Source organism: Centruroides sculpturatus, unplaced genomic scaffold, assembly GCF_000671375.1.
Source record: "Centruroides sculpturatus isolate CEXI.00-Female unplaced genomic scaffold, Cexi_2.0 scaffold741, whole genome shotgun sequence".
Lineage (NCBI taxonomy): Eukaryota > Metazoa > Arthropoda > Arachnida > Scorpiones > Buthidae > Centruroides > Centruroides sculpturatus.
The window spans coordinates 1-16,693 of record NW_019385067.1 but is presented as its reverse complement, the minus strand read 5'-3'; the positions used below and the strand labels follow the sequence as shown (position 1 = coordinate 16,693).

At 25.4% G+C, this 16,693-nt stretch overlaps 1 protein-coding gene across 2 annotated transcripts; it reads right to left on the bottom strand.

Moving 5' to 3' along the window:
• Positions 1-1,078: 1,078 nt before the first annotated feature.
• Positions 1,079-15,989, bottom strand: LOC111634172 (FMRF-amide neuropeptides-like). Of its 2 annotated transcripts, none has more exons than XM_023378878.1 (3): positions 15,974-15,989; positions 4,576-4,668; positions 1,079-2,641 (listed from the first exon to the last, which is right to left on the bottom strand). In XM_023378878.1, exons 2-3 carry the CDS (start codon positions 4,661-4,663, stop codon positions 1,377-1,379), a joined length of 1,353 nt encoding a protein of 450 aa, XP_023234646.1. In that variant the 5' UTR covers positions 4,664-4,668; positions 15,974-15,989; the 3' UTR covers positions 1,079-1,376. The 2 variants fall into 2 exon arrangements, with proteins under 2 accessions (XP_023234646.1, XP_023234645.1); XM_023378877.1 differs by lacking the exon at positions 15,974-15,989 and adding an exon at positions 14,819-14,962.
• Positions 15,990-16,693: the final 704 nt, after the last annotated feature.

Below are 16,693 nucleotides of genomic sequence, written 5' to 3'. Positions count from 1 at the left end.
AAAATACAAAAAAAAAATAAATTTATATAATTATTTTGAAATTGAATCTTTAAAAATAAATTTAAATTTAAAGAAAAAAGTTTTTAAGTTTTGTATAACTTATATAACATTTTTGATTTTATTTAATTGAGTGTAATAAAACATTTTTCAATTATTATAATTTAAAAATTATACTTTTATATATATTAGAAAAAGTTGAACTTAATTAAACGTAATAAATAAAAAGTAAAACTTGTATTTTTTTTTCACTTTTAGATTTTCTTTCCAATCAGTTTATATTAAATAAAATAGATTGTTAACAGGAAAGAATTTAAAAAATTTAATTGGGCTTATTACAACTTCTTACACAATAAAAACTTTTGATATTTAAATAATGTATATTTCATATTATTTAACGTTCTTAGAATTTTCTCTAAGGCTAAAAATCTTCATTTAATGATGAAAGATCTTTCACCTTTAGCAATAATACATCTTTAATAAACTTCCACAAAAATTGGAATCAATTTTTCTGCTTTAATAAATTTGTTTGTCGCTGAATTTAAACATCAAAAAAATGTTTAAAAATAAAGCTTGTATTAATAAATTTATTATTTCGTTGTTATAATTTATTAATATATGAAAATTTCTATTATCTAACGAAGCTTGATAATGGAATTTAATGAAAAGCGAAGCTTTTCATTAAATTTCATATACTGTAGTGTCACCTCGTATCTATCGCTCCAAGGCAAAAGGCTCTATCTCCAAAAAATTGAAAATCAAGCTGCGCCCATGGAATCATACCTAATTCTTTATCGATACCACGCAATATCTAACTTGGTATTGATTAACGTAGCGTTTTCATTCTAGGTATCAATAAAGAATAGTATTGGGTATGATGCCACGTGGGCAGCTTGATTTTCAACGTTTTTTTTTGAGATAGTGCTTTTTGCCTTGGAGCAGCAGTTATGCGCTTTAAATATATATATTTTTTTTAATGATATGATAAAATGAAATTATTTTATTAAAGTTCGAAAACTTCATTTATTATTTTGTTAGATTTAATAATAGTTTTATTTGATAATTTTTAAAATAACAGCTACATTTTAACAAACATATAACACACCGTTTATTTATTTATTTTTTGTTTAACAAGATATAATTCATAATCATTCCCTTTAGAAAGAAATAAATTAAAATCTCTCAAATTACAATATATATTTATATATTTGACTTATATTTAGGATTCGTCTATTAAAAGTTGCTATCACATTCCTTTTCATATAATATTTCTTCGATTTTGCTTTCGTGTTTAAGGGAGTTCTGTTTTATGGATTTTGGAAAATCTTCTTTAAAGATAGCATTGGAGTTGGAAACTTTTTTAAAATAACATTTAGTAATTAATCATTTTTCTTGGACTGAGATTTATTAAATGGTGTATCTATCGAAGAAGTGTGAGTTGTAACCTTATTTTTCGAGATATCTTCTTTTTTGGACGAACGTTTCGTCCTACTCGTTTCTCCTTTGGGACCTTGATTTATTTCGTCGTTCATTGATTCCGCGTTACGTTTCCCGAAATGCATGATGTTATGATGGTGGTTGTCTTCTTTCTTTGGGTAAAACAATAGTTTGTAATCACCACGCTTATCCATATCTCCATCCATGCGTTTACCGAAATGGATCATAGAGTGAACTCGCTTATCGAACTCGGTATTGAATCGTTTGCCAAAATGCATCAGAGAATGCGATCGTTTCTCGTCTTCGTCGTTTAATCTCTTACCGAAATGCATCAAGGAATGTGATCTTTTTTCTTCTTCTTCGTCATTCAACCTCTTACCGAAATGCATTAAAGAATGCGATCGTTTCTCTTCTTCGTCGTCCAACCTTTTACCAAAATGAATCAGCTGATGCGCTCTTTTATCGTCTTCTAATTCAAATCTTTTCCCGAAGTGGATCAATTTGTGATCTCTTTTCTCTTCGTCTCCGTCATATCTTTTACCAAAATGCATCAATTGATGGGAGCGTTTGTCGTCCAGTTCGTAAGGCTCGTCTTTTTTACCAAAATGAATCATAGAATGGGCTCTCTTTTCGGAATTCATCGGAAGTAAGTCTTCTTCGGAATCCACCATATCTTCATTATCATTACTGTAATTACTAGAATATTCCTGATCTTCGTAATCTCTTTTTCCGAAGTGAATCATAGTATGAGGAAATCTCTTGTTTCCCATATTAGGAGATTCTTCGGATTTAGAGGGGCGAGGAAACAAGAAACGCTTACCAAATCGTATAAGGGCGTGTTGAGGACGTTTAAGCATGGTATGATCATCTCCATCATCAATGTTGTCGTAATATTCGTTGGATGTTGCATCTTCGTCATCTCGTTTACCGAAATGGATGAAATGATGATCATCGGCTCTCTTGCCAAATCTCATGATGTTATGACCTCTCTTCCACCAATCGCGATCGTCGCTTCTCAAAATCCGAAGAAGTTCTGGAAACCTATTGTCACCAGATATGCTAAAGGCTCTTTTTCCAAAATGAATCATATTATGATTTCTTTTTTGATCTAATTCATCATCAATCATTCTTTTTCCAAACCTCATGATATTATGTGATCTCTTTGCATTATCCGGATAATTATCGAAGAACTCGTTCGCAGGAGCATCTGAACAAAAGATTAATATATTACAATAAAAGTATACATTTTATAAAAATTTTCATTANAAATCGACGTTTGAAAATTTATTTTTTAATCTCTTAAATTTATCAATTTATATTTCTGATTTTTTCACTTTCCATATATAATAAATTAATAAATTAAATTTAAGAATTAATTATAAACAGCTTAATAGCGTTTCTTTTATTATATTTTCAATGGTAACAATTTATATAATTTATTGGGCTACAATTTGAAAAAATTGTTGATCTATAAATTCCTACTGTGGTCTGTCTTTTTGTCTGACCTTCCTTAATCTCGAGAACGAAGTGAGATAAATGAAATTCGAGACCAGATATGGAAAGAAATTAGAAAGGAGGCCCTGATTAACTATATAAAAACCTCTGAAGCAAACTGGAAGTCACGTTATTTCAATTCAAATATTTTCCCTAAAAAAGGAGTTAGATAGATAACCCGCATGACTCTGCTGTTACCAGGAAAAGTATGATGTACAGGGACTACTAATTCATAACGGCCACGTTTAGGATCTTTATTTGAAAAAAATTCATAAAAAATAATCTCCGAACGACATCCATTTTTATATGTTCCTGTCACTAGCCATTGCTCAGAGGTTCGACTTATTTAATTTATATAGTAATTATACACCGTTTTTATTTCTTAATTACATATTAAATTATGTGTATAGTTCATTATTATATTGCAAATAAGAAATTTCTTTTCATTAAAGAAAAACTAATTACATTTCATTCATTCATGCAAAAGTATTAACTAACATGTAACAGAATTAATTTTCTTTCTTTACTCATTTATTACGTCGTTGAAGCTGTATTCTATGAATAAATATATAATTATTTTAATGACGTTTTAACTATATTCCATAGATAAATTCATTTAAAATTACATGTAGTGTATATTCGAATACTGTATTTAATATAAAAACTAAAAGTAGTAAAGAAATATTTTCACAATTTAAATTTGATTGATAATCTTTTATGTTTTAAAAATTACATTAGAATTTTTAAATATTTCAAGTGATCAAAATTAAAAATTTCATTTGAAAAAAATGCTATTTATGAGAAGAATTTTACATTTATTTCTTACTATTAAACTCTTCTTTTATCTGTTCTAAAAAATAAATAATATTATAAACACTATTTTATGTAAATTTAATGTAATTAAACAATGCCATATATGGAAAAAAATTATTTAAATATAATTTTAATCTTTCTCAACTGCACATAGCTAAAAATATCATTAACTAATGCATACATAACTCCGAAGAAGATATGGCTATAATTAATATACGAATGTCAATATTAATTTTCGTGGGAATAACCAGAAATATAATTTGTAAGTGATAGCAAAGCATCTTGATTGAAGGTATTGGACATTTATAGATGAATAGTAATTAAAGAGAAAAAGAAAAACAAGCAACATCCAATTAATTTTTTTATGGGCTACTGATTTAATTACTCAAAAACGAAATTTCCTAAGTCTTCTTAATAACTGTTATCGTATTATAAATATAAAATTCCCTTCTCGTATGTGGAAATACAATAAGAATAAAAATAACAATGTAAAAATAATTAACGATATCCTGATGCTATTTAAATTTTACATTCGTCTCTTATTACGTTTATTGTAATATGAGAAGAATGAAAGCCATAATAGCCACTTCGTAAACATTTTTACTCAAAATTCATTAATTAACTTTCTATAAAAACTGTTATTAAATGGCCTACAGTTTTGTACAATTTGTTTCAAGCTGTAGTTAAAAGAAAATAATTAATCAATACGTTATAGTGATTATTCATAGCCAATAATAATGATAATCATTTTAATATTTAATAAAACTTATTTTAAATTTGGAATTTTATCACGTGAAATTATTTTTAAAAAGTATAAAATTATGTAAAACTTACTTTCATTTTCATCTGTGTTTGCTTCCACCCCCAAAACTACCAATAAAACTGCCAAGTTGAATAATGACATAGAATATTTGAATAGCATCACGCCTGTAAGAAAATATTTAAATAATTAAATATTTCATTCATAAAATCAATTCATACATAAAATAAACATTCGTATTATTCTATTCATTCGCGTTTCTTTAATTCTGAATGAATAAATATATTTTTTTCAAATTTATTTTTTTAATAAATAAATAAATAAATAATATTTGTTGTTATTTATGGAAAAAAAACAGCAATAATAATGAAAAAAAATTGCAAAATAATTTACATTTTTCTGAATAAATTAACGTAAGAAATTTAATTTCGTTTCTATTTATTAATAATAATATTTTAAATTAAACAATTTATTTAAGTAAAATATTTCTATAACACAAATTATTTTTTGAATGATTGAAAAATTTATTTACTTATTCTTTCACCACTTTTAACTGTTTTAAAATTTTCTTTCGTATTTTTAAAATAAAATTTTATAGTAAATAAGTATTCGTAATAGAAACCGTAAATGATTTTAAGCGTTATAAATACATTAAATATAGATAGAAATCCGAAAAAAAAAAGAGTACAGTAAACTTAAATTACANTATTTTACAATCGAACGAACTTCCAATAACGGCCACGTTTAGGATCTTTATTTGAAAAAAATTCATAAAAAATAATCTCCGAACGACATCCATTTTTATATGTTCCTGTCACTAGCCATTGCTCAGAGGTTCGACTTATTTAATTTATATAGTAATTATACACCGTTTTTATTTCTTAATTACATATTAAATTATGTGTATAGTTCATTATTATATTGCAAATAAGAAATTTCTTTTCATTAAAGAAAAACTAATTACATTTCATTCATTCATGCAAAAGTATTAACTAACATGTAACAGAATTAATTTTCTTTCTTTACTCATTTATTACGTCGTTGAAGCTGTATTCTATGAATAAATATATAATTATTTTAATGACGTTTTAACTATATTCCATAGATAAATTCATTTAAAATTACATGTAGTGTATATTCGAATACTGTATTTAATATAAAAACTAAAAGTAGTAAAGAAATATTTTCACAATTTAAATTTGATTGATAATCTTTTATGTTTTAAAAATTACATTAGAATTTTTAAATATTTCAAGTGATCAAAATTAAAAATTTCATTTGAAAAAAATGCTATTTATGAGAAGAATTTTACATTTATTTCTTACTATTAAACTCTTCTTTTATCTGTTCTAAAAAAATAAATAATATTATAAACACTATTTTATGTAAATTTAATGTAATTAAACAATGCCATATATGGAAAAAAATTATTTAAATATAATTTTAATCTTTCTCAACTGCACATAGCTAAAAATATCATTAACTAATGCATACATAACTCCGAAGAAGATATGGCTATAATTAATATACGAATGTCAATATTAATTTTCGTGGGAATAACCAGAAATATAATTTGTAAGTGATAGCAAAGCATCTTGATTGAAGGTATTGGACATTTATAGATGAATAGTAATTAAAGAGAAAAAGAAAAACAAGCAACATCCAATTAATTTTTTTATGGGCTACTGATTTAATTACTCAAAAACGAAATTTCCTAAGTCTTCTTAATAACTGTTATCGTATTATAAATATAAAATTCCCTTCTCGTATGTCGAAATACAATAAGAATAAAAATAACAATGTAAAAATAATTAACGATATCCTGATGCTATTTAAATTTTACATTCGTCTCTTATTACGTTTATTGTAATATGAGAAGAATGAAAGCCATAATAGCCACTTCGTAAACATTTTTACTCAAAATTCATTAATTAACTTTCTATAAAAACTGTTATTAAATGGCCTACAGTTTTGTACAATTTGTTTCAAGCTGTAGTTAAAAGAAAATAATTAATCAATACGTTATAGTGATTATTCATAGCCAATAATAATGATAATCATTTNTGTTAATTGCTTTTCTTATGTAAATAAAAATTATTAATTTAAATAACTATTGTTGTAACCTGCTTCTATTTTGAGGAACAATAATACTGTTTTATTTAATTCACAAAAAATATAGACAAAAAGAATTAGGTTAAATGGCAAGTAACATTGCGTTAGAATGTTTACAAGCACAACTTTAAATCACGTAATTTTTTCCGCGGAAATTTAATTATAGATTCAAATGGGACGTGATATAAAAAAGTTTGAATAACAATTAATGTCATTTGATATTATTTAAAAGATCTACGGTTATATAAGTAAATATATTATGCAAGATATAAAAGACCTTACATCATCCAAGATATAAAGCTGTGTAAAAATATTTTATATAGTTTACAGCAAGTTATTACTATTAACAATGATCATAAATGGAACGTCATTAAACTTTAAAGAATATCAAATTTATATTTAAGGTATAAAAACTACCAAATCCGAATTTGTTAGAAGATAAATCCGATTTTATAACCTTAATCCAATTTAACTATTTAAAAAGAGATTATAGTGAAAACAATTACCTTATTTTTCTTTAGAAAAGGACAAATCTCATACAGTATTTTGTTATTAAGCTACAAGTTTACTACAAAACTTTAATAACTTTAGCGTTACGTTTACGATCCATTAAATAAAAAGAAATGATAGAAAGATGTATTTTTATATATATTTATCCACTCGCAATAAGCACAATCCGATTAAATAAGTGCTAGATATATTTCAATAATATAGACGAATGAATACAATTCAAGGCTTACTCTGAACAAAATTCAAAATAGTTCATCCAAAATATTGAATTGGATAGGATTTCGAAAATACATAAAGTTGAAAAAGATTCCTTTCAATAGGATATATAAAAGCTAAGTAATCGCTCTACTACAATCATTTCAAAGAAAATGATAGCGGCATCTTTCATTGTTTCAAATATATTAATAAATAATTTTTAAAACAAAGTTTTAAATTTAAAATAGATGAATCTATTAAAATCCTTTTTAAAGTATTTTATCCGCTGTAAATACATTATGAAATAATTTGATTGGTTTTTCATTTTTCTTTGCCTGCGATTAAATAAGTAGCAAACAAATCTACTTAAGACCATTTGAAACGTTTTTATATATTTAATTTCGAATGAAAAATTATATTTTTTCGATTCAAAAATTCTACCCGTCTAGAGGGAAAATTGAGGATTTTTTTCCCCTTGTTTAGGAAAAACAAAGGCAAAAGAGGACAGATCTGCCCCGGGCCTCATACCACGCTTTCGACTGGCCTGAAAGTATGTTACATAAACCTATATTATATATGAAGTCTAGTATTATGTTGATGAAAGGATCAAAATTTCTTTCAATTTTCGTCTAACAGATGAACTGGGGTGCTTAAAAATACAAACAGTAATTTGAATTTTTCATTTATAATAATAATAATGAAAGTTTAGGATAAACAGAATTTCATTTCTGAAATTCAACCTCAAACTGCTTTTTTTACAATGTTGCAAAATTTATTTCCTTCCATTAAAAATCCATCAGCACTTTTAAACTGATTACAAAAGGAATCTATAAATCTTCAACTCGGAATTTTTAATATTAAAATATCCCATTTTTAATGGAAATCGTGGTATTTCTAAGAATCATTTCATTACATAACATGCATTTTCGATCTTTTTTCGCTACTAAAAAAGTTGTTTATTGTTACTTTTTTCTTTACTACATTTCCCATCCTAAATCTAATCACTTTAAACTGAAAAATACTATATTAACTACAAAAAAGACGACAAACATTTCTACAAATAATACCTGTTTTATAGTAAAGATTAATATATTTGAATGATTTTGAGCTCAACAAGTAGTTTCAACAAGATAAGTGAACTGCTATTTGGAACTGATAATTAAATATTTTTGTTAATTATTTATTTTTATATACCAACTAACAGCCAATGTTGAAAAATTAATAAGTTCTAATTATTTATTATTAAATTTAATATTATAAAACGACAGAAATATTCATTTCTCAATGTATTTTTTGTCTTGTATCAACGCAACTTTAGCATTATTTATATATCCGTTTAATTAAGCTAACATTATTATAATCTGTAAATAAAAATATTAAGGTTAATATTTTATTTTAATATGAAACGGCACGAATGATTTGCATTGTCTAGATGCAATTTTAAATTAAACATTTTTTATAAGTGGAGGGCGACAAAACAAGTTGATAAATAAAGGAATAAAGCTAAAAAAATAAATTAAATCTTTCAAATTTTAAGATTCTCTGATACTTATTAAACTTTTCGCGTCGATTTATCTTTGTTACACGAATACAACAGTCACTATTAAAACAAGTTCAATTCCATCTGAATGTCAAATTTTCCTGTAAATTGCCTCCCGTTCCTGAACTAATGGTGGAAATCGTAAACGTTAAAAAATAAATGGAGAATAAATGGGCTTATTTCTACATAATGTATATACATATATACATGAACATTGGCTTTTTTCTATGATTATAAAAATAGATTTCTCTATTTTACGAAAAAATCAAATATAGTAAGATAAAAAATTTTCTGAATGGTTCCGTTATNAATAATTTACAAAGATCATATCAAAGTTAGTTCAATTTTCATTAAAATTTTTACTAAATTTAGGTTATTTTTGTAACGTTTTGTGTTAGAAATCTTAGTTTAAATATCTAATACTTTATTTTAAATGTTTATTAATAATTTTTAGATAAATTAATTAATTAATATCCAGAAAAAAGAATATCTAAATAACTTTTCAGCATTAGAAAAAATATTTTTAACTAATTTTTTAAATTTATATTAAAAAAAAATACCTTTCATACAATTGAAGTATATTCAGAATTTTTAATAATTTTATTTAAGCTCTACTTTTTTATATAAATAACAGTGAATTTTTCAGTAAATTTGATCAAAATGTAAATTATATCATGTCTTAGGCAACGAATCAGTTAAATTTATAACTTTTTTATGAAAATAAAATTTTTTATGCAATAAATCTCTTATTAAGAATCAACTATGAACGTGATATTTCTATTGCATTTTTATTCTTTGAAAAATATAAATTAATGCCAAAAACAGAGATAAGACAAAGAAATGATAAAAAAATATATATAAAGCAAAAAAGACGTGTAGGATCGAAATTTATTGAAATGCTGGAAGAAGTTCGCCCACTTAGAATTAGTTATTGCAAATTCTGTATCCTCAGCATCTTATTTAAAATAATAAAACAGTTCTTGATGAATTCATAAAAGCAAATTCCATTTTTTTTTACTTTACTTCAAAAGTAACCGACTCTATTAAGTGTACTTAAAGTTCAAGTATTTCTCACGATTTATATTAAATTAAGTTGACATCAATAAAACAATAGAAATTCTTTCGTGAGTAAGAACTATTTCATAATATTCAAATATATTTTAGCATTTTAAATACAAAATTTATACTATTTTCATAGTTAATTGGTATATTTTATTACTTAATAAAATAGAATTATTATTTTCAGCTAATTTATATACATATATAGCAGAAAATACAAATAAACTACAATACATCAGGATAAATGTATCGAAAAATCTCAGTTTTGTGCAATTTTTAAACTTATTTTTATATAATAAATAACTGTAAAGAGATTAAACAACATTAAAATTATTTGAAAGGTAAGAAAATAACTAAATAAACATATTAAAATTTAATTAAAATTTTTTGCTTTTCATTATTTTATGTTACTTTAAATCGACGACTGTTTGTAGGACGTTTTTATATAATTTCTATTATGGAAACACAATTATTAATTAAAAGCCATTAAAATGTATATTAATGTACAAATACAGACAAGAATATGCGTTAAAAAGTGTCTAGAATAATTAATAATTGTCACGTGGCTTTTCAAACAATACACCAACCTCTAAGAGGAATACGTGATTATCAATGTAAGATAAACCAGAAGTATTTGTATTAAATAAAATAACACGAGTGGAAATTGCATATATTCTTTCTCTGAAATAACTAAAAAAAAAAATAATGACTTATAAGAATATTTTCTATAATTGTTAATTTGAATTGAATATGAAGACGTTGCCATATTCGATTTAGCACAAAATTAGCAAATCCACAGAATATGCTCGATTAAATTAAACATGTAAATTGTAGTTCAAACGATTTATAAAGCATTCGAAACACCTTCGTGTAAACTAAATTCTAAATATTTGACATTTACAAGTACATAAAGCCACCGAAAATTGGCAAATATCCCAAAAATGTCTTATGGATCTCGGATTCTCTCTATAATGTATTATAATATTTAATTTTTGATAACAATAAAGAGAAGTTTAAACTTGAAAACAATAATAGCTTGAATAGAGGTTAATTTTATGCTTTATATAATGCTACACACGCACCACTTCCTGGCATTTATTGAGCAAACTAAATATCGGATTAATTTTTAACTGACATCTAAAGAGGGTTTAGACAGCAATCTTCTATAGAGTTTAGACAGCAACAACCAGAAACTTTGTTATCAGCAAAGAATAACTTATAAATATGCAAAAATCTTATAAATATGTAACAAATTGATTTAATTTATTAAAATCCTTTTTAATGCGCTTCGTAGTTAATTTATCAATAAGCAATCCTAGAGGAAAGTTTATTTAGAACTTTCGGTTTGTATTAACAAAAGGAATAGATTGAATAGAGAAGAAAGTTAATTCAGTAGCTGATTATTACATCCTGTAAACTACCAACCACCAGAAGTTATATTAATAATAACCCATTGCTCCGTTTGGTCTATTATGTGGATGTAAGAGGCTGAGTGATGTGATAAATTACTTGTATCACCTGTAGAATGTGAAGCTTGTCATGTCGACAAATTATGTTGACTATACCACTAGGCACTTGCCACCACTCGTTGGTAATCTTAACTGGCTTTTGATTAAATATATTTCGAGGGAACCATTAAATACAGTTTATTTTTTTAAATCAAATTTATTATTTGTACTTTTTAACGTAATAATATCGAAGAATTTATTTTATTAACGTCTTACTTAAATAAAAACTCGTCTTAAATAATAATTGACTTTATTTTTGTTATTTCTTTTCTCTTCTCTTTCTACAGTAATGGATTTTTTAAATTCTTCTATTGCAGCGTCGTTACGATGACATATTTATAGTAATATCTACTCAAAATATCCATTTTCCTCTTTAGGATTTTCGCACGTACACACTATTCAACAAGTTTTGAACGATAAATGAAAATAAATATCACGGATTTTTATAGAAAAATATGAGTATTTTGCAAGGGGTGAGTTATGTAAATGTATACATTAATATAATTCTGAACCCTTTTTGTTCGTTTGTCTTTGTCGTGTTGCGTATTTCGAGGTGGTACATTAAAAAAATGTGGTAAAAAGATTTTATTTCTTCAAATTGAAATAATATTTTTCATATTTAAAGTTTAAAATAAACTGGCAAATGCTTTCATTAGATGAAGTGCGTTGTGAACATGTATACCGTGATAGAAAATTAATGAAAAAATAAATGAAAACAATTACAAAACTACTTCATTTTTTTAAACTAAAATAATTATTAGATATAAAAAGTTTTACGTGCCTCATTTCATTAAATTTTTATATTTAGTTCTTATTACTGCAGATCATTTCAATTATTCAAAAATTCTCTATCATTATACAAATTGACTTTAAAAAAAAATAATAATAATAAAAACTAAACGATAAGTACAATACTCTGAACAACATAAGCATCTTCAAAGTCTTCTATTAATCATGAAATTTAGTAATTTAAACATAAGGAAACAAATCAAATTTGACAATCAATATCGTGAAGAGATATTAAATTCGTACAACTAAATCAACTTTTGTGCTTAAACGTGTTCAAGATTAAAAATAATATCGTCATCTAGTGTTTGCTGTTAAGAGGTCTACTCAAAATTCCGCAATCAATAACTTTCACCAGCTTCCTTACACGATGTCGACCATCTGCTACCAACAAAATAGAAGCAGAACTTACAAGCTGCTTAAATCCAGGAAGCAGCATTTGAGAGTTTATGTTACACAATTAACTGTCTTGCAAATTGTTATGTTTAGAGTTCAATGGCTCTATATTGCCGGTATTTATCCATTAACAACTAAAAGGAAAACAGTTTTCTATGATTTAAATGTTTGTAGAAGGAAACGATTCCATCTTGTCCAATTGCAAACACACTCAAAATAAAGATTGTTATCTAACTTATTATAAAAAGTTTTAACTTACTTTCAATAATTAAAATCTTATAATGAAAATTTATGCGACTTACTCTAAATTTTATCTCTATTTACACTGACAATTTGCAAAAATAAAATAAAATAAATAAGAACTAATATTGATACTGTACTATAACTTACTTCTCCGAAGGATTTAAAGCACAATAATTTTAAAAGATTACCTTTCAATTAATAAAAGTATGATTATAAATAAATGCAATCGTGTTGTATCTAATATTTAAGCTTCTCTTCAACTTCCAATTGTCAAACAAGACCTGCCAAACGCATTTAGTTTCTATTTCTTGTGTTCTTTTGGTTACAAAATGTTTTTTTTTCTAGTAATCATTAAATATATAGTAAAATATACATTTTAGCATATGAATTTCTTATTATTCAGGAATGTAGAAACCAATCCAATATATGTTATGGCTCTAGTTTCATAGTTAGAAGTTAGAAAGATTAATGTATTATTATTATTTTCGAATTTTTAATTTAAAACTTTCGTCACTAAATATATATTTGTAGATTTTCTTTACTTCATATTTATGAAACAAACTTCAATAAAAATCTATAGATACAATGGACTAAGTTATAATAGTGTAAATCTTTTATAGTTGCGTAGTTTTAGATTACCCCAGTCTAAATTGGTCTGTAGCATATATTAATACAGTAATAATCTGGATATACTTTTTATATGCAAAAAATTCTTGTTTGTAAATATCTATTTATCAATTAAAATATGCAAAATAATTCTAAAACTTGGATATTCTATTTTAAAATATTCATTATATCATTTTAATCACAAGGAAATTACTATTATTTTTAAAAATTGAAATTTAAATTTTTGAAAATTTTCTTTAACTTCGATTTTATTAAATTTAGGATTAAACTTTTATTAGGATTTTTTAGAATAATTTAAAGTAGTTGGAATAGTTTATATGCAAATCACACAAATTTTAGAATTTAATTTAAAAAATTAAAAATGGAATTATGTAGCTGGAAAAGTTATGATTATTTACAAAATGAATTACCTTTATCTGCTTAAAATTATGATATTATAATTATAATTCATAATTAAGTAAATTAAGTGAACAACATCAATTTAGAAAAGAGATTTAAGGCTTATAAAATTAATGTTTTGATATTTTAAATCTTCTGTTTTGTGAGTAATATTTTCGTATAACAACAATATAGTGACTTGATAATCAATGCGTTAAATATGATCATAAAGTTACTCTAAAATAATTATATATTTCATTATTTTCTATATAGAACTAACTTATTTCTATTAAAACAAGTTTAAATAGATTTTATAAACTTATAAAAACAAAATTTTATTCTATGTTAATGTATTATTATTATTATTATTAAAATGAGATTAATTATAGATAAATTAAAGAATAATATGTAAAATGTTTTATAAATTACGCAACATTCACTATAATTTAATTTACTAAGAAATTTCATATACAGTCGAACTCTAAACGACGACCATTGTTGTCATCAGTGGTCGTTGTTCAGAGGTTTTGGCATTAATAATATTAAACAATGGATTTTATACGCGAAAAAATCATTATGAAAGCAAATTTTACTTTCATATTTTTCATCTGAAACTTTTATTTTTAGATTATAGTTTTCAATATTTAAAAAAGTTCTTAATATATATCATTGTAAGGATCCGAATCCAGACCTTCAGTATGTTTATCTCATTTCATCATTTCACAGTGTAGCTATACTTTCGTTCAATAACTCAACTTTTAAACATGGGAGCTAAACATCTGTTAAGACTTATTAACGATGCTTTCTCACCACCTTTCGACCTAATATCTCCGTTTCAACAATACAACCTGAAAACAAAACAACAAAGTGAGGCAGTCGTCGCCCGTTCTTCGAGGAGTACGATCATCCCGAAATCCCTCCCACAACTAACTGTCAGTGCCCACTCGGATATCACCTACTCACTTTGGATATTGCAGAACATTGTGCCATAAAGACAACTTCTTGGATAAACTTTCTCGACGATCACCACCTTAACGACAACTCTTGTGGACCTTCTCAACTCCAGGTATTTATCGCCACGCGCAACTTATGTAAACTCTCTCTCTCGAGAACCGCGGAACTGTAACCGAAATCTTAGATCTATTTTAATGTCTATTGTCTATATCTAATATCCATTGTAGCAAAGACCTCTAATAGCTAGCATATTTAGAATCGATATATTTTATATCCTGTATGGCCTATAGTTACCAATTAAATAGTTGTTACGTTAACCCGTCTCTGAGTAAGTCACTTCCGGTGCGCTGTCTCTCCCTCCATCCCAAATACGTTTGCTCACACACGCGATCGTTTGCGCGAGAACACAATGGTTTCTGTGTCTGTCCGTGAAGACACAGTGGTGTCAGTCCTGACGAAAATTGTCATTGCGATCCACTTTGGATTCGCCGACGCGATGTCGACCCTTCGGTCACGTGGTGCCGAAGTATAGGGAGGCCCTTCGGCATTGTCACATCATAATTACATAACATCGAAGCTCTACTACAGTAATTTTCAACCGGTGTGCCGCGAAAATTTTTGAAGGTTATTAAATAAATTATTTTCGTAAGAAGCCCAAAGAACAATAAGTGTACTACACATATCAAAATTAAAACCTCTTTAAATTAATTATACGAGTTTTTCATTGTTATAATAAATAAACGTATACATAATTTAGTAAAAAATATATATCAATAAACAAAATTATATGTGCATAATACCGGATTATTTCATTTAAAATGAAATTTCCTTTAAATCAAAAATGTATCTATAATTGTCTATATTCAGTTCAAATTATTTTAACTTAGAAATAGCGGGACACTGAGCAGGATTCTAAAGGCAATAATCGTGCCACTTTTAAATGCAAATTAAGACTTTAATTTGCATTTGACTATGTTAATTGCTTTTCTTATGTAAATAAAAATTATTAATTTAAATAACTATTGTTGGACTTACTCTAAATTTTATCTCTATTTACACTGACAATTTGCAAAAATAAAATAAAATAAATAAGAACTAATATTGATACTGTACTATAACTTACTTCTCCGAAGGATTTAAAGCACAATAATTTTAAAAGATTACCTTTCAATTAATAAAAGTATGATTATAAATAAATGCAATCGTGTTGTATCTAATATTTAAGCTTCTCTTCAACTTCCAATTGTCAAACAAGACCTGCCAAACGCATTTAGTTTCTATTTCTTGTGTTCTTTTGGTTACAAAATGTTTTTTTTTCTAGTAATCATTAAATATATAGTAAAATATACATTTTAGCATATGAATTTCTTATTATTCAGGAATGTAGAAACCAATCCAATATATGTTATGGCTCTAGTTTCATAGTTAGAAGTTAGAAAGATTAATGTATTATTATTATTTTCGAATTTTTAATTTAAAACTTTCGTCACTAAATATATATTTGTAGATTTTCTTTACTTCATATTTATGAAACAAACTTCAATAAAAATCTATAGATACAATGGACTAAGTTATAATAGTGTAAATCTTTTATAGTTGCGTAGTTTTAGATTACCCCAGTCTAAATTGGTCTGTAGCATATATTAATACAGTAATAATCTGGATATACTTTTTATATGCAAAAAATTCTTGTTTGTAAATATCTATTTATCAATTAAAATATGCAAAATAATTCTAAAACTTGGATATTCTATTTTAAAATATTCATTATATCATTTTAATCACAAGGATATGAAGACGTTGCCTTATTCGATTTAGCACAAAATTAGCAAATCCACAGAATATGCTCGATTAAATTAAACATGTAAATTGTAGTTCAAACGA

Excerpts from the sequence above, each read along its gene's own strand:
- LOC111634172 (XM_023378877.1), bottom strand. Across the intron at positions 2,642-4,575 it reads AAACACAGATGAAAATGAAA|ATGCTCCTGCGAACGAGTTC; the intron begins GTAAGTTTTACA and ends TCTTTTGTTCAG.